The following is a 24,390-nucleotide window of genomic DNA, read 5'->3' as shown; positions in this document are numbered from 1 at the left end:
AACAACAGATGATTTCCACTCACTTTTCTGGTGCCCAACTGGGTTCTGCAGAGCTCATGTAACCATTGCCCTTCCCTGCTGCAAAGCCTGTTTAGCGCCCTGCTTCTTGCCACATCCATTCTCATTCCCTCTGTCTGGTTTTTCAGGCCCTGAGCCCTCCCCACCTGGCTACTAAGTCTATGTCCTCCTGTCTCTGAACACTGTCTTCTGATCAGATAATTCTCCGTAATATGCTGGGAACATGGCCATTTTTGGCTCTGGGCTTCTGCCGGTGATATGCCCTTAGCCAAGAAACCCATTTCTTCCTCCTGTGTGCACAAACAAATCCTAGCCCTGTGGTGTGACCCAGCTGAGGTCCCACCTTCATCAGGAAGTCTGCCTCCCATGACTCCCAGCCCCCTCCACCCGTTTCTCCCACCTCCCAACCACCTTCTCAGAACCCTTGGCACTTGGTCTGAAGGAAGCTATTTTGCCCTTGATCATATCCTGTCATAAAATGGAGGCTAATTATCTTGTCTCAGTAGTTTTGTTCCCCTAACCAGGAAACTGCTTGAGGGCAAAGGACTGTTAGACTACTTCTGTATCCCTACAGTGCTTACTTAGCATACTGTTAAGTGTTTTAAGTACATACAATATAGGTCCTGAAAAATAGGGTCCTTCAGATTTTGAAAAAAGGCCAATGCACAGTAGGCCTGCAAAAATAACTTTAAAAAACACAGACCAGTCAAGACTGCAGTCAAGCAGTGTGAGAGATCCGATAGCACAGCCTTGGCAAACCACAAGCTTCAGACGATATATCAAATACTCAACAATAGTTTTAAGAGCAGTAGTGGTGGGAGGGATGGAGGAACAGAGATTTATATACACTGGGAATCTGACCTCACAGTTTCCTGGCTTGGAATGCCGTGTAATTTTGTTTCCACTGTGGAGGTTCCTACTACCATTTGGCAGACTCTAAGGACGCACACAAAAAAAGCCAATCATAGCACCTATCTTATGACTAAATTTAAAAGCAGACCAACTCAGCTGTTTTTGCTTGCAATAAATTCCTATCCTGCCCTTACTTCTTTTTAAACACAGGAAGGAATAGATAAACACTCAGGAAACACCTGCAAATAAAATTTATAGCTGATTCCATTCTCTGTGCCAGTGGCTAAGTGGGCAATTTTAGAAAAATGCACAATTCTAGATGACTAAGAATAACTAGCTTTGATGTCTCACTTACCAGACACTGTAGCAAATATTCCAGTATTCCTGGGCTAAGTAAACCTATACTTGCAGGACCTAGATAAATACAAGAAACACTGGATATAATTAAATGTGTTACATTATTTTGAATTTGTAACTAATACCAATAAAATTGTAGAGCTCTTTTACAAAGTACTCTCATGTGCATTATCTTATTCAAGCCTCCTGCTTAAGGCAGGGAATAGTACTATCCCCATTTCACAGGTGAGCAACTGAGCCCACTCCTGAAACACACTCCTGAAGTGACTTACTCCAGGGCACTTGGGGAGCACATGGCAGAGGCTGAACCAATACCCATGTTTTGATTTCTAATCCATTGTTTCTTCCACCATAAATGACACAACTAGCTGGGTTATTCACCTATACTTTGATGTTAACTTTCCTAAAATGGGTAACATTCACAGACAAGTAAAAAATCTGCTTGTCTTCTCAGGAATTGCTCCAATTTAAAGTTCCTTTTCTTCTTCTCCTACCGAATATGTCTCTATTGCCTAGCTAAACTTTATAAAGTGTGTGTATATGTATATTACATACAATCTTTATTATATGAGCTTAGCCTTTTCTCTTATTTTTAATTTTAAAGCAAATAAGGAAAACTTTTTCTTTTAAATTTCCCTCTGAAAGTCCTCAAAGCTAAATTAGTTTGCATTTACCTCTGTGGCCTTGAGTAATTTTTTTCCAGTTAGACCCTGTTGCTCAATTTTATTTTATTTTTTTAGAGACACTTTTTTCTGGTAAAGCAGGTTTGATCAAAGACCTGCAGTGCCATCTTCCCCTTGATGTTAAACAACTTAAGATCTTCCTTGGTGGAGCTTCCCAGAGTTACCTGCTAGTTTCTCAGCCAAGCAGCCTAGGACTGCAGATGTGTTCCTGTGTTTGGCAGGATGACCTGAGTCCTGGCAAGCTACTTCTCCATTTAAGTTGAGAATTTCAGTCAATTTCTGGAGTGCATCCTAAAAACAAAAATGTACAAACGGATTTGATAAATATATTACTTAGGTTTTTTTTCTCAAGGTAATTCTTTGACACAGAAGCAATAACCACGTATTAAATTAACTCAGAATGACCATACAAAAATGATATAGTCACAGGATACCATTATTGATGGGAAATATTATTTGATCAACCTGAAGGTTTTCTTAAATGAATTGCTAGATTCCATTTCATTCAAAATGTACCAGTTGTATCAAATATATGCTATATACTCGAGTCGTTAAACAGACTAAATCCACCCAAATGCCAGTATGATTGATAACAATAGGGCTTAGTGATACTGAAGTACAAAGTTTCTTACAAATTTTTTTTTTTAATCAATCAAGAACAAATATCACCAGAATTTTAAAGGCAAAGACTTTAAAAGACTAGGCAAAGGTCAATTCACCAGTGACAAGGCCAAAGACTTTTCCCTCTGTCCATGTTTTCCATATTAGGCCCAAATGTCTGAGGCTTAAACAAATGAAAGATGCCAGAATCCAAAACTTTAAAAAAAGGATTCCATAGACCATATGGAATAAGGCAATGAAAGTTAGATACTTTCGTTCTACATAAGGGATAAGCAAAGTTATGCCAATATTTAATATGTTTAAGACTCAAAAGTGCTTTTGCTATAACAGTGTTTTCTCTTAATAGAAAATGTTTAAAAAACTTTTGTTATGAGGAAATTGTTTGGAGAGAGATAAGAAAATCAGCTCAGCAACTGAACATTCTTTTCTAGTTTCAAAGATTGCCATTTCAGATACAAATGCTTCCATTTTTAACATTTTAAAAATTTTAAACTAAAGTTTTAGAGTAAGCTATTGACAGAAAGAGGATGTAGCAATTTATTAGTAATAAAAAACAAGTTTACATAATGAAATTAACATTAAATAAAACAGACCCAAAATATATAAAAAGAAATGCATTATATCAAACGTTCTTTGTGGTCATTCATCCTGTGTTTAAGCGTAGATGTCAGTTTCATAAAAGATAAGTATTAACTTACTTTAGTGGGCAATGGACATTCATCTAGTAATAATGTTATAACAGCTGGTCCCAGTGGATCTTCCAATGGAATAACTCTAATTAAAGACTGGACAACGTCCAACCATCCTTCATCTAGGAGCAAATCAAGAAGATTATACGATGGAGCCATATTTTAAAAATGTGAAAATATATAACTTACAACACAAGATGACTTCACATTAAAATAGAAACACTCTTGGAAAATAGAAACATCCTATAGCTTTTAAGCAGCTAGTATTTGGCATGGACATGGTCATCAATTGCTAGTCATCACAGTAGAGACAAAGAATCCTAACTTACAGGAGTCTGGTGATTTGGGGGTATCTTTATTTGAAGAAAATTTAAGCTATGGTTCTGGGTTCTCAAATTATGATTAAATAGTTTCCAGCATCTTATTTATGACATAGGATTTAACTAAGAAGATTAAGTATCTGAAACAGTTGGCTCTATTTTCAGAATGACATTTAGGAAATTGAGGGACAAAAAAATTATCCTCCCCATTCTAGAAGAGTTATAGTCGAAGATCTGTCAATGCCAAAAATAATTTTATTTTAATAATTTTCGTGAGATAAAACCATTACTGAAATATGCAGCATATACTCAGGATAAAATACAGTGCTTATTAATTATTGTCCTTATACAAGAAAATTTCCATAGACTAAGGGTTTTTTTCTTCATCATGTGTGTTAAGTATTTTTGAAGTCTTTTATTAAAAAAAAAAAAAGTGGCTACACTTCTTCATGATCATTAATTAGGAAGTATTTTAAAAAACTTTAAAAATACCTGTTTCTGCCATTTCGTGCAATGTAATCATTGAATAGGGAGGTTCCTGATCACTGAAAAACAAACATTCAAGACATCAAACTTGAAGAAATAAGAAATGACAATTTCAAATAAAAGTTCAAACTGGAAGTGTGGGGGTAGGAAGAGAAAGAAATGTACATGAGTGAGCATAGAGAAAGAGACGGAGGAGACAACCAGAACTATAATCTATAAGGACAAACGCATACCATGTGTGCTCATTTCCAAGGTTACTGTCTATGATGGCCCACAAATAAAATGGGCACAAGGGCACATGAAAGGACCACCATGTAGCCTGAAGTCAAAGCATGAGACTAATACTGGAGCCCAGAGCACACTTTCAGCTTTACCTCTAGTGGCCCAATGCCAATAGAGACAAGCCAGGGAGGCCAACATCATCTTGCTCATATGTACCTCAAAGAATCACCAGGAAGGGAGATGACAATCCCAAATGAGGACTTACAGAAGCAAGGGCCTACGTAACATCTTCATTTTTAAGTGTCCTTTTGGTAAATATCACTATGTGCTTAAACTTCATAAAATGGTGTTAGAAGAAAAAGAAACCAAACTTAATTAAGGAGCTACTTAATCTTCTAGTCACTGCTCTAAAATGGCATTTTCCCCTTAATTCAGTGGATTTTCAAACTGTGATCTCAGGAATCCAAAGAGGTACTTTAGGGGAACTTTTTTTTTTTTTTTTTCAGTACGCGGGCCTCTCACTGTTGTGGCCTCTCCCGTTGCGGAGCACAGGCTCCAGACGCGCAGGCTCAGCGGCCATGGCTCAGGGGCCTAGCCGCTCTGTGGCATGTAGGATCTTCCTGGACCGGGGCACGAACCCGTGTCCCCTGCATCGTCAGGCGGACTCTCATCCACTGCGCCACCAGGGAAGCCCTAGGGGAACTTTTAATAATGAATGAAATAGTTCCCATCAAACAATGATAATCTAATTATTTAAGGAGTATATTCACTGCTTATTTGTTTACCTATTGTGGCTCTCTGTTTCACTGTGAAAAAAAACAAAAACAAAAACTATTGTCTTCAATCTTTTAATCCTCAGAATAACCTTGCAATATGCGAATTACTAAATTCATTTCAGGTACTCATTAGGTGCCGGTGTTTGACACATCCTTTGCCTTTTCATAATAAGGGAAAATTCTTATTTAAAAGAATTGTCTTAAATGATATAACTAACTGATACAAACATTGCTCTGGGGCAATCTGGCAATAATGAAATTAAGTATGCATATACTCAACAATGCTAGATAAATTATTACACAGGTGTATATGAGGTTATTTGCTGCAATGCTATTTGTAGGAACAAAAAATTTAGAAGTAGTAACCTAAGTGACTGTCACCAGATTATATGATAACAAAATATAGTACTTTTGAGCATACAAAGGAATACTCTGTAGCAGTCAGAAGCAGTTGTAGCTTTATATACAGCAACATAGGTCTCAAATATAATACTGAGAGAAGTTAAAACCAAAGAGACTTCTCTGTTATGTTAAATTTTAAAATCATACACAAAACAATATTTATAAACTTCCTATACAGACATAAACAAACATATGCCAGGCATATTGGAAGAACATACCTTAAATTCAGTAGAATGATTACCTACTGATATTTGGAGGTGGGTGGTAAAAAGGACAATGGGATTAGGGAAGAAGGGCAAACTAATAAAAATATGACAAGGTCAGTGACCAATAAGGAATATGAGCACCTGAATTCTATACAGACACACTTAAAGGACATACACATCCTTACACTCAAAAAAACACGACAAAATTCTTTGTGGAACAGAAATAGAGCAGAAACTTCCGGTGGAAGACAAAAGCTAAAGTCATAAGACTACTGGGCTCTGGGTCAAGAACTAGACAGAGGTCACCAGGAGCTTTATGCCTGCAAGGCAGGTAATGGGGACCAAAACCCCACCTGTGCAAGTGATGGAGCAAACTCACCAAATAAAGTGGGAACAGGGTACCGCTCTCAGTGAAAGGAGTTGCAAAGCTCTGAATGATAATCTGAGCTGCAACCGGTATAAACCTGCAAGTCTCTGGTGACAGAAAAAGGCAGAGAAAGCCATGCAGCAGGACCTGGGCTTCTTACAGTGGGATGGGAACTCAGAGCCACCACTTTTAGGTTCAGCTGTGGACTGAAGGTCCCTGAGACCCAGATGGAGACAACAAAGGTGACAGAAAGAAAGGGAGAAAAAGACAGGGAACACACACACACACACACACACACACACACACACACACACACACAGTGTGAGGAAAAAAACTTCCGTCAGGAGGAGCCTGCAAATTAAAATTCCAAAGTCATGAGAATAACATTAATACCATTAGCAATCTGAGGGTAAAGTTACTACCAAAAAAAAAACCCAAATAATCAAACTTCAAAATGATTTTAAAATAAGTGTATTTCAAGTGTATTTCCTATAGCAGGTCTCTCACTATGCCATTAAGAACTGTACTGTCCTCTCAAATCAAGGTCATCCTCTCCTAAGTAACAAGGAGAGAGGAGAACAATAAATATAGGTCATTTTATCATTGTAATATCTGCATACACCCTTTTACATATATTCTTACTAAGCCCATCTGTCCTGTCTTTTATGTTTAGTTTTAATAGCCTTATAAACTTCGCAGGTTAAGAAATTCTTTTCTTTAGCAGTTAAAAAAAAATAAGCTATGTAACTGTTTACAAACTGTCTGAACCCCGCTTTGCCATTATATTCTCCAACATGTCCCTTCATACTTGCTCTGCATCTGCCTAATTTTCCCATTCTCAGAAGAGTTTTAACTATAATTCAGTACAAACAGGTTTAAGGTAAAAGTTAGGCTGTTATTCAAGTGTACACTACTTGCCTCACATAAGTGGATTATGTGCTTTAGCAACAAGTTCTCTTATAATTTGTAATATTTTCCTGAAGCTTGGAAATAAAGGTCCTCCTGCTTTGCCCCCACACTCTCTTAATCACCCTTTTTAAAAATACAGCAAAGTCTATTCTGTACCTGTTTTTCCAATGGGCTTAAATAACACTGCTGTGGTTTACTTCCTTATTTGGGAAGGACAACTTTTCGTTACAATTTCACAGCACGTTTTAAATGTCACCGTGAAGAAACTTTACATAACAGCTTCTAGACCCTTGCTTGAATTTAGAGGATGTAAATGGCATAGATTTATATTCAACAGATATTTCCCACAAGCATATAAAGACTACATTAAATTAATTCAGGTACCAGAACTACTTCAAAGGCAGGTTTTAGTAAACTTAGGAAGGCCTTTCTGAATTGGTTATGGTGAATATTTGTAAGAACTACCTTCCCCCAGCATGCTCTATGGCAGATAGAAAAATGTGCAAAATAAATTTATTTCTATGAGGAAAAAAATACCTCAGAATAATATGCACAGGCATACCTTGCTTTATGCTATACTTTCTCAGGAATAAACAACACTGTGTTTTTATAAATGTGATTATCAAATATTTAGATACTTAAATATGTAATCTAGCTGACCCTGAAGCAAAAAGAACCCAGATAGAACTTTTAAAAAAATACTGTCTTCTATTGAGCAATTGTTACATGCAAGGCACCATACTAGATGCTTTATATATATTTTATCATGATAATCCTTGTAAGAAAGGTATTATTCTCCTTTTATAATGAGGAATCTGAGGCTTAAAAGAAGTAATTTACTCAGTGTCATGTAGCTAGTTAAGGGGCTGGCCTAGAATTTGAACCTTTGTCCACCATGATTCTAAAACCTACTCCTAACTACTGTGCTATAGGGTTAAGTTAAAATATTTTTTTCAACTTGAACAATGCCCTTTAATTTCACTGTTATTCAATCTGGGATTTCGTACTTAGACAAAGCAGAGGGGAAAACAAAACAGGTACAGGTGTGTCCTGCAGCTTCTTTTAATTTAAAAGCTTCCCAAATGGATCTAAGAGGGCCAACTAAGGGATAAAAAAGAGGGAGGAGGATGAAAACTCTCCTTGACTTAAGTCCTTCCATTGCCAACGGAAGTTGCATGCAGCTATGCTCTTGGTAAAACAATTCATCTTGAATCTCTGGTCAGTGGAGTAGATAGTCAAGCAAGATAAGAGTGAGTTCTTCGTGAAACCATTACCTCTTGTAACTTCAGCACAAACTCACTCCATACTGACTACGTTCCCCAATAAAGATCATAGCTTTAAAGTGCTTTCTGCTACAGAAATGTTTACACATTTCCCGACCGGTGGAGATGTTAGCAAGTAAAAACATCACGTCTTATAATTTACTCTGCCATCAGAGGAGAAATAAAATATTCTCCCCTCGCCCTATGAGCAGCAAGTCTTGGCAAATATATCCTAATGAAAGGAAGAAGTCCAAAAGTTATGGTTCCTGGCAGAAGGCTTTTCATTAGATAGGAGGTGACCGTGAGCCAGATACTTACTTATCTACAAGAGTCCGTATGACTGCCAGTGTGTCCAGCACTAGCCCGTCGACATTTTGTTTCTTTCTCCTTGGCTCGTGAGGTCCTCGGCCCCTCCTTGGTGGCCGAACAGGGTCCCGGGGTTGGCTCCTCACGTCAGCAGTGGGTACTGCACTGTTCTCGGCCTGCTGCTGCGGGGTGTCGACGCTGTCTTCTGCTCCACTGTCGTCTCGGCAGATACAGGAATTACCCATGGTAGCAGCGGCACCTCTAGTCCCCAGGAAGCGGGCTATGGGCTCCTCAAGAGTCAACAGCAGACCCTGGCCAAGGCTTCTGCTCGCTAAGAACACAGCCCAACCAAAGATAATCATTTAGATAGTTTTCAGTTTTCCAAGTACTGTTGTCATAATCTGGATTTGAGGAACCTGCATCCTATTTGTTTTTAACAACTGAATGCTGAAGCAAGTTGCAGAGTTGATCTCCAACATTATCAATTACAAGGAATCCTGGTCATCCAGTGGCAGTTCTAAAAGAAAAAAGGAAAAGGAAAATGCATAAAAGATTCTCGCCTACTCAATTACTCCAACTTTCCTAGTCTGATATTATAGATATTAGGATTACAATGAAGAACCATCTTTGGTTATTTTTATAGGTTTCTGACGCAAAGAGGTGTCTTTATGTAAGAATTAACAACCAGTGATTCCTTTCTATCATTATAGCATAAAGTTGATTGCTAAACTATATCCCTGTAAACCACAGGAGTTACCATAGATTTAAAAAATATATATATCCATACAGAAATACATGAGAAGAATGTGTGCAACTGTTTTAAGGGCTCCTTTTGTGGATTAAAAAAATTGTCTCATTTCTTAATTTAAGTGTATGAGAAATTTTAATATGTTTCAAATAAAAATATCTAATTACAGATATTTGTCTATATGGGGAAGGATGGTTACAAGTATATGTATGGCTGAGTCGCTTTGCTGTACAACTGAAACTGTAACAATGTTGTTGATCTGCTATACTCCAATATAAAATAAAAAGTTTAAAAAAAGGACAGAAAAAAAAAGTTATGATACCAACGTGATAGCACCCATTTTATAACAATAATAATAAAAGGATAGAGTGTTCTGTTTTGTTTTTTTTTTTCTTTTTTGCGGTACGCGGGCCTCTCACTGTTGTGGCCTCTCCTGTTGCGGAGCACAGGCTCTGGACGCGCAGGCTCAGCGGCCATGGCTCACGGGCCCAGCTGCTCCGTGGCATGTGGGATCTTCCCAGACCAGGGCACGAACCCATGTCCCCTGCATCAGCAGGCGGACTCTCAACCACTGCGCCACCAGGGAAGCCCAGAGCGTTCTGTTTAAATTACCCAAACTGCATAGATTTCCCATTTGGAGGCACTCTTGAGAATTTACAGAAATCATATAACTAGTTACAGAGTTTTTCTGTTATGTAAGCAAGACTCTGTTTTGGGGAAGGTAAATATATATCACAAGGTTACATTTTCACAATGATAAGTTTTTTGCACACAACTGCTACAAAGTTAAGAACAGGGATGCACCAATGATCTTTGTCTGAGCACCTCATATCAGGCACCAGGCTGGCACTGGGAGAATAAAGATGAACAAGATACAGTCCCCACCCTCCAGGAATTTGTGGATGGCCATTCTCATCCCACACAGCATGTTTATCATAAAAAAAAAAAAAAGCCTAATGATAGAGCCAGCTCTTCATTAAGCTGAGGAAATCTGGTTACGTGTAAGAAGAAGTAAAGATTTGGAAGTAGGAGACTAACGTGGGGCGGGTAGCAAAAAGTAAAAAATCATGTTGAGACCTGAAGACTAGGACCCATAAGGACACAAACAGACACATAAGGATTAGAGACTGGTACATAGGATTAGAGACTGGTAGTCTCTGCTCAACATTTGGCTATTTACAATTACATCCTCATATCTTGAGTACTGGCTCAGAAATAGATATAAATAAAATAATTTAGTGGGATCAGAAGCAAGAGAAAACTTATTTCTGTTATTTTGGACAGATTTGTAGTAAATTCTTTTAAATATTTGCCCAGTCTAATTACTGCTCATAGGGGAAAAATGGAAGGGAAAAAAATATATATATAATATTTAATCTAATCTAATATGTAGAGAGGGGGAGGGACAGGGTAAGGGAGGGAGGGAAGAAGAGGAGAGAGGAGAGGCAATGGATAGACATTATCTCCCTCCAGACTACCAAGACAGCAATGGCTGAGCCAAGCAATACGACAGTTGTTCCTGGTTCTCCCAAAATAGTCAGGCTGTCTTCAAAATTTGGAGGTTGTACTTTAAAGGATGTGACTGAAGTATAGGTAGGAATATGATGCAAGGATTCAGCTGAAAATAACCTTTTAAAAGAGAACACAGTGGGAATTCCCTGGTGGTCTAGTGGTTAGGATTCGGCACTTTCACTGCTGTGGCCCGGGTTCAATCCCTGGTCCGGGTTCAATCCCTGGTTGGGGGACTGAGATCCTACAAACTGTGTGGCACAGCCAAAAATAAATTAAAAATAAATAAATAAATGAAAGAACACATTCTGAAACAGCAAAGAGTGGAAGTAATACCATACCATACCCATCACTGCAGGGACCAGGGTATAATATATAATTCCCTCCAAAGGGTAGATAACCAAGAGATTTCAATGCTTAAAAGGAGACAGAAATCAGAAATAACTCTTTTAAAGGGTCCTTGGTATAAATTTCTGTTGATCTTATAAATTATGCTGGTTTCTGAGAAAGACCAAAAAGCAACATTTAAGAAGTGATGCTTTGGGGCTTCCCTGGTGGCGCAGTGGTTGAGGGTCTGCCTGCCAATGCAGGGGACACGGGTTCAAGCCCTGGTCTGGGAAGATCCCACATGCTGCAGAGCGGCTGGGCCTGTGAGCCACGACTACTGAGCCTGCGCATCTGGAGCTTGTGCTCCGCAACAAGAGAGGCCGCGACAGTGAGTGGCCCGCGCACCGCGATGAGGAGTGGCCCCCGCTCGCCGCAACTAGAGAAAGCCCACACACAGAAATGAAGACCCAACACAGCCCAAAATATAAATAAATAAATAAATAAAATTAAAAAAAAAAAAAAAAGAAGTGATGCTTTGGAACTTCCCTGGTGGTACAATGGATAAGACTCCGTGCTCCCAATGCAAGGGGCTCGGGTTCAATCCCTGGTCAGGGAAATAGATCCCACATGCATGCTGCATCTAAGAGTTCGCATGCCACAACTAAGGAGCCTGAGAGCTGCAACTAAGACCTGGCACAACCAAATAAAATTAAAAAAAAAAAAAGAAGTGGTAAAATCTCAAAGACAGCAAACATTAGGTTTTATAAAAAAAGTGATGCTTTGGCCCTTCTCACAAGAAAGTTCACAGAGAAGGCACTGCTGGAACAATTTGGATGACAGGAGGTAAGAATCCAAGGTTTCTGGCAGGCCTGCCACTGGGCAGTAACCTAGCTAATGTCACTTCCTTGAAATCTTAAATTATTAGGTTAAAATTTTTTCATCCATTGATTTTTTTTTTTTTTTTTTGGTATGCAGGCCTCTCACTGTTGTGGCCTCTCCCGTTGCGGAGCACAGGCTCCGGATGCGCAGGCTCAGCAGCCATGGCTCACGGGCCCAGCCGCTCCGCGGCACGTGGGATCTTCCCAGACCGGGGCACGAACCCGCATCCCCTGCATCGGCAGGCGGACTCTCAACCACTGCGCCACCAGGGAAGCCCCATTGATTTTTTTTAACATCTTTATTGGAGTATAGTTGCTTTACAGTGGTGTGTTAGTTTCTACTTTATAACAAAGTGAATCAGCTATACATATACATATATCCCCCTATCTCCTCCCTCTTGTGTCTCCCTCTCACCCTCCCTATCCCACCTCTAGGTGGTCACAAAGCACTGAGTTGATCTCCCTGTGCTGTGTGGCTGCTTCCCACTAGCTATCTATTTTACATTTGGTGATTTTTAAAAAATAAAAAGTGAGAGGGAATTCGCTGGTGGTCCAGTGGCTAAGACTCTGTGCTTCCACTGCAGGGGGCACAGGTTCAATCCCTGGTCAGGGAACTAAGATCCCACATGCCGAAATGCGGCCCAAACAAACAAGCAAACAAAAACAAAAAAACATAAAAAGTGAATACATGTTCATTTTAAGACCTAAATGCTGCAAAGGTCTTTTGCTCTTTTCTGAAAGGCTTTCTTCATAGCCCATTCCCTTCCCGGAGGTAACCCCTGCTAAAAGCTTCATGAATCTGTTTCCACACCATTATTATGTACTTACAAATTGGTTTTAAAAAAATTAATTAGAACATCACCATATTTTCTATGATTTGCTTTTCCCCCCTTAACATCTTTCTATACCAGTATATATAAAATGACCTCATTTCATTTAAGGCTGTACAGAAATCCATACTCTGGATTAACATAGTTTCTTAACCAATAGTCTATAAACATCTGTGGCTAAACCAGCTAATACTTTGCGGATGGCAGAATGTAGTGGTCCAAGATTTGATACAAGGGAGCTCTACTTGGGAATGAACGCTCTTTCTCCTGGGGAGGTGCTCTCAATGTTATCAGAGCAGGAGGGAATTCCACTGGCTTCTCTAAAGCTCCAGAACCTTTCCATGCAATCAGTATGGAAGTTGGGATGGACATGACATGCAAACAGTAGATTCAATCCAACATGACACATTAAATTGGAGAAGGCATACCTGAGGAAGGGAGACAAATCAGGTACTAAAAATATCGGCAATGATTTGAGGATGTCAAGGTGAGATTAAGTCTCAGAAAACAAAGCCCTGAAGGGGAGAGAACAGGGGATCCTATAAAGTTACAGCTTAATGCTAACACTTGTAGAGCGATTTAGAATAACTAACAAGAAACAATGTTGGGCGTGATTGTGAGGAAAGCAGTGGGTTAAAAATAAGTTTGCAGACACTGAAAAACCAGTGGAAAAGTGTGAGTCATGATATATAGATTATCTGTTAGGATACAACTAACTATCCATGTAAGGGGAATGAGATTCCTATCACAAGCCATATTTGAAAATTCCAAATGGATGAAATTTTTAAATTTAAAAATAAATACATAAGAAAGAGAAAGAAAGAAAGGAAGGAATTTTGTTGGATCTCAAATTTTTTTTAAACATCTTTATTGGAGTATAATTGCTTTACAATGGTGTGTTAGTTTCTGCTGTATAACAAAGTGAATCAGCTATATGTGTACACATAACCCCATATCTCCTCCCTCTTGCGTCTCCCTCCCACCCTCCGTATCCCATCCCTCTAGGTGGTCACAAAGCACCAAGCTGATCTCCCTGTGCTATGCGGCTGCTTCCCACTAGCTATCTATTTTACACTTGGTAGTGTATATATGTCCATGCCACTCTCTCACTTTGTCCCAGCTTACCCTTCCCCCTCCCCGTGTCCTCATCAAAGTCTTAAACTTTATTCTATCCAAATTATTTTTGTTAAGGCTTATTTAAACTGAATGTAGAATTATTAAATCCATGCAGATTTCCATTTAGTACATTTCAAAGCAAATGGAAGATATCCAATAATACAGGTATTTCTAAAAATCTGACTAATTTGGAGGTGAGGAGAATTAAATGTAGTGGGTTTTTTGTTTGTTTTGTTTTTGTTTTTTTTTTCTATTTCCAAATTGAACTCAAGTATAGTTCAGGTCAATTTTTTCCAAAAGAGTCATTTTCCTTAAATGACCTAGAAAATGATGTCAACTACAAAATTTGTCAGAGAAGGAAACTGAGTAAAAAAATACAAATATTTTCAATATTTTAAAACTAAAGACTCTTTTTGAAGGACTATCTGCAAAGACCAGGTATAAATAAGTTAATTATGGGGGAGAAGCCAGGAGGCATTTCAAAGCAAAGACTATGAAACATACAAGGAAAAAATAAGAGCTGTTCTCTTCAATTTTTTTCTGAAATGAGCATACAGAGTACTCTTGAGGGTTACAGCCAAAAGCAGGACAAATAAGTGAACAAAATGTATGATCTTTCAGATTTATTCAGCACTAAAAAATGTAGCTTTTCATCTGGAAATGGCTGTCACTTATGACACTTCTCAGAGACTAAATTGTGAATACCTTAGGCAAAAGACTGGGTGGTGAAGCTAAACAATTACACTTTAGACAGCTTCATTTTATCTCATTCGAAAAAGCATTATGTGGCCCACTTTCCAAGGACCATTGTTTTAAGACAGTAACATTCAGTGTACAGATCTTGTACGGGATGCCAGAGGCCACCTACAGTACAAGGGCACTGGCTTTGCAGTCACACAGTTTGGGCACAGGTCCCAGCCCTGCAATATTTCCAGCTATGCATTCTAATTATCCTGACTACTGACACACTTTAAAACATGGAGGGCTTCCCTGGTGGCGCAGTGGTTAAGAATCCGCCTGCTAATGCAGGGGACACGGGTTTGAGCCCTGGTCCACGAAGATCCCACATGCCGCGGAGCAACTAAGCCCGTGCGCCACAACTACTAAAGCCTGTGCACCTAGAACCTGTGCTCTGCAACAAGCACTGTAATGCGAAGCCCACGCACCACAACGAAGAGCAGCCCCATATCACCACAACTAGAGAAAGTCCGCATGCAGCAACGAAGACCCAATGCAGCCAAAAATAAACAAACAAACAAATAAATAAATTTAAAAAACAAAACAAAAAACATGGAGATAGTAATAGTTCTTACACCTCATAGTAGTTCTATGAGGATTAAATGAAATAGTACATGTAAAACACATGGCACAGTGCCCAACATGTAAAATGGATCCCCAAATGCAAGATGTTATTATAAAATGAGCAGGTAGCTAATCAGAAGTAACCAGATAATCTGGGAGGTGGGGGCTCTGGAATCAGATCTGTCTTATATAAGAGCACTAAGAAAACTAACAAACTCATCTTTTATAGAACTCATCTACCCTGTACTGAAATAATTTTTACCTATCTATACTTTTAGGCAAAGAACCTTGGAAAAGATTGTAGCTTAATAATCCAGAAGGTGATGGGCATTAGAGTCACTTAGGTACTTCTTAAAATCCAAATTCCTGGTTCTACTGCAAATAGCCAGCATCTGAATTTCTAGGATGTGGCCCAAGCAAGTGTTTTCTTAAAAGCTCCCCAGGTGATTCTGATGGTGGCCAGGTCTGGAAATCACTGTGCTATAGAACCCAACACAGAAACTGGCACTGTAGGCAGGACTTCCGGACTGAATGAAGGGACAAATTGAAACACTAAAGGGTGATTCTTCTGGGGTCTAAAAAGTTAATCTCCTTTTCCAGAAAAATGAACTGAGACTATCTCTGAACATAGTCTTTTGGAGAGGTTAGCCAAAATAACCATTAGAAAACAGTTACATCCATTAGTGATTATGTACGGTACATACTAACACAATGAAACAGCTCCCTATTATTTCCCACCACATCCATCATATGAAGCATCATACTGGACCTAGACGGTACCCTGCTTATGGGTAATGTTATCCAAGGGTTGACAGACTGAATGGAATGGAAAATGAGTAAGACTAGAGATTATGTAAAGGCAACACATTTGTAATACCTATATACTTCACCTTAAGTTTGAAGACTACTTAGCATTAGATGGTCAAGTCAGTTTTGAAACCAAAAAAAAAAAAGCTAGTCACATAATTTAAATATATACAATTATCAGATTTGCAGCTGTGGCAATCATCAACTGATTTCATGATAGTGATACCACTGGATGCCACTGCTTAGCAGAAATATTTTTCTTGGGCTTCCCTGGTGGCACAGTGGTTAAGAATCCACCTGCCAATGCAGGGGACAAAAGTTCGAGCCCTGGTCCACGAAGATCCCACATGCTGCAGAGTAACTAAGCTCGTGCGCCACAACTACTGAGCCTGCGTTCTAGAGCCTGCGAGCCACAACTACTGAAGCCCGGGCGCCTAGAGCCTGTGCTCGTCAACGAGAAGCCGCGCCCCGCAACGAAGAGTAGCCCCCACTCGCCGCAACTAGAGAAAGCCTGCGGGCAGCAACGAAGACCCAACACAGCCAAAAATAATAAATAAATAAAAATAAATAAATTTATTTTTAAAAAAGAAATACTTTTCTTACCATCGAAATGGTAATGCTTTTTAAATCATTACACTGTTCATGACTATTTTGCTAAAAGGGCATAATTACAAACATTTCCTTTGCAAATCTACTTCTCTGAAGTGTAGTATTATTTATTTTTATCCTCCCCCTTTGAAAAAAGAAAGTAAAGACTATTATTTCCATTTCTATATCATTTATGATTTATTAATTTTACATTTCTTATGTTTTAAAGCCACTCTGAGAGGGGGAAAAAACAAACTTGGGCTCTCAGTAAGTTTAGTGTTAAAGGAGTGAGGTCTGGTTCTCAAAACACAGACCTCTACCATCATAAACAGCTCACCACAGAGACATCTGCCAAATGGCCTAACCCTCTCTAACAAATGGTCCAGGAATCAATGATTCATCTCTTCAAATATTTGCTTGCATTCAATCATAATACAGCTCAGTGACTTTAAGAACACTTTCTTTTCTCTGAAAATAAGACTTCAGGATTGTGCTGCCAAGACAGGAGAGGTTAAATGAATGACCATAGGAAGAAAAACCAAACTTTGGGCATAAAATTACTATTGCTGTCGTCTTTACCTCATTGTTCCAAAACAGTGGATGCAGCACTTGTTTCCAATCCACCACCCAAAGGCTAAATTGTATAGCATGAACAATAACAATATATAATACACTGGAAATATTAATGATTTTCTCTCCTTAGAAAATGTTTTGGATTTTTCCCCTAAGAAAGTGAATGCATTACAAGTGATAGCTTCCAGTGTAATGTTCATTATGCCCCTCCGACATTTTATTATGAAAAATTTCAAACATATAGCAAAGGTGAATTTTACAGTGAACACCTATATACCCACCACCTAGATTCTACCATTTACATATTACTATACTTGCTTTATCACATCTCTACACATCTCTATCCATCATCAATCCACCTATTTTTTTGGATGCATTTCAAAGGCATCAGTATACTTCCCCCTAAAAAATTCAGTATGCATATCGCTAACTGGACTTCAATATGTTTTGAGGTTATATTTATATGTACTAAAATGTACAGGTCTTAACCATGTATGTGCTGAACTTTGTCTAGTGTGTATACCTGTATAACTCAAACCCTATCAAGACAGGGAAACTTACCCAGAAATATATGTGCTTTTAAAATATCCTGCAGGACACCCCAATGACCACAATTTTCTTGTATTTAAATGGGGAAAACTTGGAGGGCAACAAGATTCTTTGGTAGCAAAGTAGATAAGAAAGGTGTATTGTATATCAAGAGAACACTTGCCAGTCGAAACAGAAACCACCTAAAGACATTTTAACAAGAGCATTTTTTGTCTCTAGACTCTAAGGTATCTGATATTCAGGGGAAAGGGAAGTGAAAGATTGTGAAATATTTGGTTGGAACTTCACTTTTCCCCCAAAAGGAAAGGCAGCTCTGATAAGATATTTTTACATGTCATCCAGGTGTCCCAAACTGTCTGCAGTGGCACTGGGCACTTGAGGTTTAAGTCACATAGAGTATTCTTATCCCCTGGATTGTAACCTTCAAGATGTCTGGGAAAAGCACTGAATGATTCTGATATTTCTCTTATGCACTGAAGTTGGTTTAAGAAAGTACATCTTTGAGGGAAAAGTAGATAATTTTTCTGGTTAAACTGTTAGAGGAGTATTTACGGCTAGCACAGAGTAAGGGATTTCCAGAAGCAAATAACAGTAAAAAAGAGAGGGGGAAAAAAAAAAAAAGGAGAAATGAATAATCCCTGTCTGGTCTCAAAGGTTGAAAAATGTGCCTTGGACCCAAAAAAGGAAATGCTAAGGAAGAACTGAGGTAAGTGCTAATGATGGCTACCATACAGAGGAGAAAAACAAATGTAATACTCCATGCTGTTTGGGATTCTCACTTCCAGGAGACCAAATAACAGGAAATAATATAGATGTGTCATTCAAACACATACATGATTAACAAATCTGAAGGAAAAGGATTTTTCTGTTATAGGAAACTCTTTGCTATTAAGAAAAGCAAACAAAATGTGTAAACAGTATGAATAGCCACACTTTCCTTAATGAGATCCACTTAAAGTGGTGTCTGAAAACACTCAATTGCTCTCTCGACTGTATACCTACCAGAACCTAACAGGTATTCAATAAGCATTTTAAGTGAGTTTATTCTAAAATCTGTAAAGGGGATATATGTATATGTATAACTGATTCACTCTGTTATAAAGCAGAAACTAACACACTATTGTAAAGCAATTATACTCCAATAAAAATGTTTTTAAAAATCTGTAAAAAAATTTATTTCTTTGAGAAGCTGAGACAACATCACTTAATAAATATGAATCTAGGGCCTCCCTGGTGGCGCAAGTGGTTGAGAGTCCGCCTGCCGATGCAGGGGATACGGGTTCGTGCCCCGGTCTGGGAGGATCCCATATGCCGCGGAGCGGCTGGGCCCGTGAGCCATGGCCGCTGAGCCTGCGCGTCCGGAGCCTGCGCGTCCGGAGCCTGTGCTCCGCAACGGGGGAGGCCACAACAGTGAGAGGCCCGCATACCGCAAAAAAAAAAAAATAAATAAATAAATAAATAAATATGAATCTAATGCTTATATGCCAGGCACAGAGCAAAGATGAAAAAAGGTCCCTCATGCTCTTCTTAAACGGATGAAGGACAGACAACACAGAGCGCCCAACCCATAATATAGCACCTGCCACAGAAGCCCATGCATATAGTGTCAGGTTCACTAGGAGGAGGCCTCTCGCTCCACCATTCTTCCAGTGGAAAAGGAACCTAGTAACATTCAAGTATCTCCATAGGAGAAAGTTTTTAGGTGACTGTATAAATCAGCATTAGCAAAAGAGGAATGAAGGATTTATATTTGCACTGCAACATATTCATGTCTTAAATAAGCCAAAATATTGTTGGTACAAATATCCCTGACCACACAGTGAAAGGTTAACTGAAAGTCCATAAATTAAATTGATAAAGATAAAGCTAACAGTAACTTTAATGAAAAATAAAGAGGAAACACGATGAAAAACCGAGATCAATTTGAGACAATACTGATGATGCATCCCAAATAAGCATCATCCCTTCCTGAATATTGTAGGAATCCCCATTCTGCATATGACATGTAAGAAGCTTTGCTTTGGTGCCAAGTTTCCCATGACAGTACTTCCTGGGAGAAAAAGGTATTAGAGATAACAATAAACTCTATAATGTTGGGCTAGTTTTGGTTTATGAATATTATGTTTTAGTAATCCTTAATAATTTACTTGGTAGGTTATTAATAAGTAGCCTTTAGGCATAGGTAGGTATGAACAACTATGAAGCAATAAGAACTGAAAAAAAGGAGAGGGGCCAGGTAGGAGCCATACTTTGAGAATCATTGCATTAAAGGAGCTCAGAAGAGGAAACTTAATTCTTCAGGAGGTAGAAGGGGTAAGAAAAAAAAACTAATACTGAAACATTAAACTGAGGTAATAATAAACCTGCCAAGTAAGGTATTTCAAAACCTTCTACTTGATGTATATATATATACATGAAATGATGCTTGGAAACTATAATTTCAAGCAATAAGAAAGCTACATACAGGGTTCATTCCTTAAAAACTTAAGGAGTGCATCAATCCTTTGCTGTCTCAAATGCATTCTTAGTTTTCAAAAGCTTAGAGAGGGAGAAAGGGGAATATTCTCTAAGAGCTTATCACTATTTATTAGATAACTTTATCTCATTTAGCCTTGTATATATCATAGTTTATCTACAGTTAAACATGCTTTTACATACTGAACCAGCAAGCATTCCCTTCTGGAATGGACACTGAGAGTAAAATATAACAAATATGTATTTTTTTTCTAATCATAAAGGTTGGTAAGAAAACTATATCAAAAGCCAACTTATTGAACAGATAAACCAAAGGGAACATATTCACTTTTTTGCATTTCTAAAAGTTGTGAAAGTCTCCTCCTAAGCTGGTGGCCCAAGTTATGACATTTACTACTTCATAACTGTTCTGTTCTTCAATTTTCTAACTTGCATACCAGGAAAAAACATTCCAAATTCAATGGTAAATGCCTTGAAAAATGCCCAAATATTTGAAGAGAAGCTAAATAGATACTTTACTACCCATCCTTCCCCGGCCATAACTCTTTTGAAATAGATTACTGTTGTTCTACTGTGGTTCCTGTCTGTGATGTCTAATGACTTTTCACTTACTTTTGCAACCCTGTGACGGTCACATCTTACTTTACAAGAATCCTACCACAAAACAGAAAATTTCCAATTTAAAGTAGCATAATAATAAGACTTCCCTGGTGGTGCAGTGGTTAAGAATCTGCCTGCGGATGCAGGGGACACAGGTTCGATCCCTGGTCCGGGAAGATCCCACATGCCGTGGAGCAACTAAGCCTGCGTGCCACAACTACTGAGCCTGTGCTCTAGAGCCCGCGTGCCACAACTACTGAAGCCCGCGTGCCTAGAGCCTGTGCTCCACAGCAAGAGAAGCCACCTCAATGAGAAGCCCACACCCTGCAACGAAGAGTAGCCCTCGCTTGCCGCAATTAAGAGAGAAAAGACTGTGCGCAACGAAGACCCAACACAGCCCCCCAAAATTAATTAATTAAAAAAAAAGTAGCGTGATAGTGATTACCATCTCAAGAATTCCTAATAATTTTTCAAACTATATGGGTACTAGATTGTCCAAGAGAGTTGTATTTTAAAGAATGCAAAATGACTTCTCATTTCATTATAACAAATTACTTCATTATTAGGAAAAGCATAGGCAATTCTTGATAGACTGAATTAAGCTCATGAGTTGAAACAGACTGTAATAAATTCACTTTAGGAACACACAATGGTTTTTTTTTTATTATACTCTTGCCAAAACATACCTCAAAGTTGTTGTTTTCCCCTATTCACTACAGAATAACACACTACTACATAAAATGCTAAGTTTTTATTTTCTCTTGATTCTTGGCCAATTTACTAACTGGAAAGTTATTTTGCTGACAAAGCAGAAAAAGTCCACATAGAGTATGCTGGAACACTTCCTATAGTCAATAACGTAAAAATAATCATGGAGTACAGAAATAATGAAAACATAAAAAGCAGGACACAGACCTTAAGCAGTAGGTCTGGACGACATGTACCCTGGGAACCAGAAAGCTCACAAAATCACCACAGTGATTTTTTCAAAAAAGACTCATGGAACATAAGATTAGAAAAACAGGAAGTTCAAGTCGGCTTTTTGTTAAAAAAAAAAAACTTCAAAAATCACAAATTACTAAATATTTGTTAAACCAGCTCTAACAAATGCAACTAACCAAAAATTAGGAAAATGTCAGACATGGGCACAGTATGTATAACCTCACAGAGGGAGCTACAAGGCAAGATGTCACCCCAGGAAATGCAAACTATATATGGTGAAAAGTAGAAAAAACCACTGTGGAAGAGAAATATAAACGCAATTGCTAATGCGCCTCATAATCTATAGTTTGGGGCTACTACAGGAAGGCATAGTATTCACGGAAAAAAGAGGAGGTCTCATTTATAAAATCACAACTGAGGGAGGAAACATGATATTCACTACCTGTAGACATCCAAAGGCCACAAATACATATATATGGGAAAAGGGGAGGTAGTTTACAATATTGAGATCAAATTACCTACAAGAAAATTTCAGCTGTCAGAAAAAAAAATTCCCGAAGGAAAAGATTATATCATAGGGCTACCTTCTGCCAGTACCATCAGAAGTTCAAAGTAAATTAAAACTCTGGGAGCAAAACTGGAAATCCCTCTACCCGCATCTAAGCAGGGGTTGAAATCATGGGTTTAAGATTATATGACCTACAAAGCTGTAAACCTTGAAGCTTTCCGTACAATATGGCTCCCAGCACTCCATAGGTGATCAACAAGTGTATTAATGCTAATCCCTTAACATCTACATACTGCTTTACAGTTTAGAAAGTGCCTTCACTTTCATTTCTCAACAGCTACCCCTTTGATGGTAGAATCACAATACTTTACTTTCACACAGCTTGTAGTCTGTAAAGTACTTTCACACACTGTGTTATTTTACAGAAGAGACCTAAGGAGGTTAAGGAGGAGGAGATGGTAGGTAAGGGGCCTGGACAACTAAGGGACTCTATTCAGTCAGTTAAATAGACACTTCTAACCTTCAGAAGTTCAAAGTACAACACTCCAGGGGGAGCAACCTCATTCAGACAGTTATACAGGATAGAACGCCAGAGTCTCAGTGGACCATTTCTGCCTCTACCTCCGCCCTCAAAGACAGGGAAACTGAGGTAGCAGGTAGAACAAAAGCCTGATCTAGAGTCACGCAGGGCGTGTTGGTGGGACGGCCTTCCCCCACTCCACCTCCACTATGCCCAGAAGCGGCTGAATCCTGTGTTTGAGAGGAAAGCGCTTGCCATTCCCGCTTCCCTCTCACTATTCCCCACCCAGGCTTTCCTATGGATGGGGGTCTTTTCTTCCCGGAACCGCGCAGCAAATCCCCTCTCTCCAGGCCCTTACCCATTTGTCACATGGGGCCTTCGAGGTAGAACCCGCTAGCTCTGGCTCCCAACTCCTAGCCTCTCTCTCTGAGGCGTCTCTTGACCCTAAGGCACGTCTAAGCTTCCCCGGCTATGGTCTACCTCCCACTCGTGCCACCTAAACCTCAAACTCCACAAAAGGAAACCCTCCCCAAGCGTCCTCCCACCTACCTCCTCCACCCTGGGCACCCCTGAAGAGCACTCTTAAATAGCAGCAGCCTCCCAGGAGCTACCTGCTTCTCACCTGGGCCCCTTTAGCCGCGGCCTCCTCAGAAGGGCGACCCCCAACAACCTTCTCGGTCAAGAACCCCCTAAAGGGGGAACACCCTCTTCCAGAAACCTCTCCGGGCGCGTTCAGCACGGGCCTCGCTGGAGGACCTCCGGCCTGTTTCCTGGGCTCTGCCCAACGCCACCCCCTCCCAGGCCCCTTCTCGGAACCTCCTCCGGCCCCAGTCCGGTCTCTCCGCCGCAGACTCGGGCGGCTGTTCCCCTCCCTCACTGACGTCCCCAGCCCTGGGATTCCCCCCGCTCCGCGTCCCCAGGGGCTTCCCGGAGCAGCGTGACTGGGCTGCGGCACTGACTTTCTCCAGCTCCCGGGCCCACCCGAGGGAGGAGGCGGCGGCGGCGGCGGCGCAACTCCTTTGTGACAGGTCCGAGAGAGCGGTAAAGATGGACGCGAGGCCACGGCGCTGCCATTACGTGCTGGGCCCACCCCCGCTTCGTACCGCCCAGGCCCTCCCTCGGTCCCCTAGGAAACGCCCCTTCCTCGGTGGCAATCCCTCTTCCTGTAAGCCAATCATCTTTCAGAGACCACGTCACGTGACATCGCCGCTCGGCCCGCCCCCCTGGAGGGAGCTGGCCAATCACCTTGCTGAAGTGTGAATGGCCCAATCAAGTCTCTCCCGCTAGCTTTCCAGGGACCGCATTTCCATCTGTCTCCTGGGGAGGAAGAGAGGTGCGGATTGGGTTACGCTGCCGGAAGGGGGGTGGAGCTGTGTTGTGGCGGTGAGGTAAAGGAAGCTCGGGAGGGTCGAAAGAAATATAAAAGCAAAGGCTATTTTCTTGCTTTTTTTCTGTTTTTACTTTCTTTCTGTTTCTTTTTACTGAAGAGCGAACGGCCCTTGCGGTGGCGGTTTGGGGTGGGCGCCGCCGAGGTGAGGGGGTCTCGCCTCCCACACGCTGGTAAGTGAGTGCGGCCTGGGCCCTGGCCAGGCAGCGAGACCTGGGCTCCTGCTTCCTCGCTCCGGAGGTGAGGGGCTGCGTT

The 24,390-nt window shown here is 40.1% G+C and overlaps 2 protein-coding genes across 3 annotated transcripts in view; one reads left to right on the top strand and one right to left on the bottom strand.

Annotated features, from left to right (window-relative positions):
- The window catches only part of RSPRY1 (ring finger and SPRY domain containing 1), a 47,028-nt gene extending 23,186 nt beyond the window's left edge, over window positions 1-23,842 (bottom strand). Inside the window, exons 1-6 of one of the 2 annotated variants that reach the window (XM_060085107.1) lie at window positions 23,708-23,842; window positions 8,489-8,993; window positions 4,033-4,085; window positions 3,230-3,342; window positions 2,075-2,201; window positions 1,226-1,284 (exon numbers count right to left, since the gene is read on the bottom strand). In XM_060085107.1, coding sequence (XP_059941090.1) covers window positions 1,226-1,284; window positions 2,075-2,201; window positions 3,230-3,342; window positions 4,033-4,085; window positions 8,489-8,838 — 702 coding nt within the window. In that variant the 5' untranslated portion in view covers window positions 8,839-8,993; window positions 23,708-23,842. Of the gene's footprint in view, window positions 1-1,225; window positions 1,285-2,074; window positions 2,202-3,229; window positions 3,343-4,032; window positions 4,086-8,488; window positions 8,994-23,370; window positions 23,614-23,707 lie in introns of those variants that run through there. The other variant, XM_060085108.1, reaches the window with a different exon arrangement.
- Window positions 23,843-24,086: 244 nt separating this feature from the next.
- PSME3IP1 (proteasome activator subunit 3 interacting protein 1) overlaps window positions 24,087-24,390 on the top strand; it is a 46,081-nt gene continuing 45,777 nt past the window's right edge. The window contains exon 1 of the mRNA XM_060084561.1: window positions 24,087-24,308. The gene's annotated coding sequence lies outside the window, so the exon portion shown is untranslated. The remainder of the gene's footprint in view (window positions 24,309-24,390) is intronic.

This window comes from Mesoplodon densirostris, chromosome 19 (genome assembly GCF_025265405.1).
Source record: "Mesoplodon densirostris isolate mMesDen1 chromosome 19, mMesDen1 primary haplotype, whole genome shotgun sequence".
In the NCBI taxonomy this organism is placed as follows: Eukaryota; Metazoa; Chordata; class Mammalia; order Artiodactyla; family Ziphiidae; genus Mesoplodon; species Mesoplodon densirostris.
The sequence above is the reverse complement of the archived record's forward strand: the minus strand, read 5'-3'. Positions and strand labels throughout refer to the sequence as shown.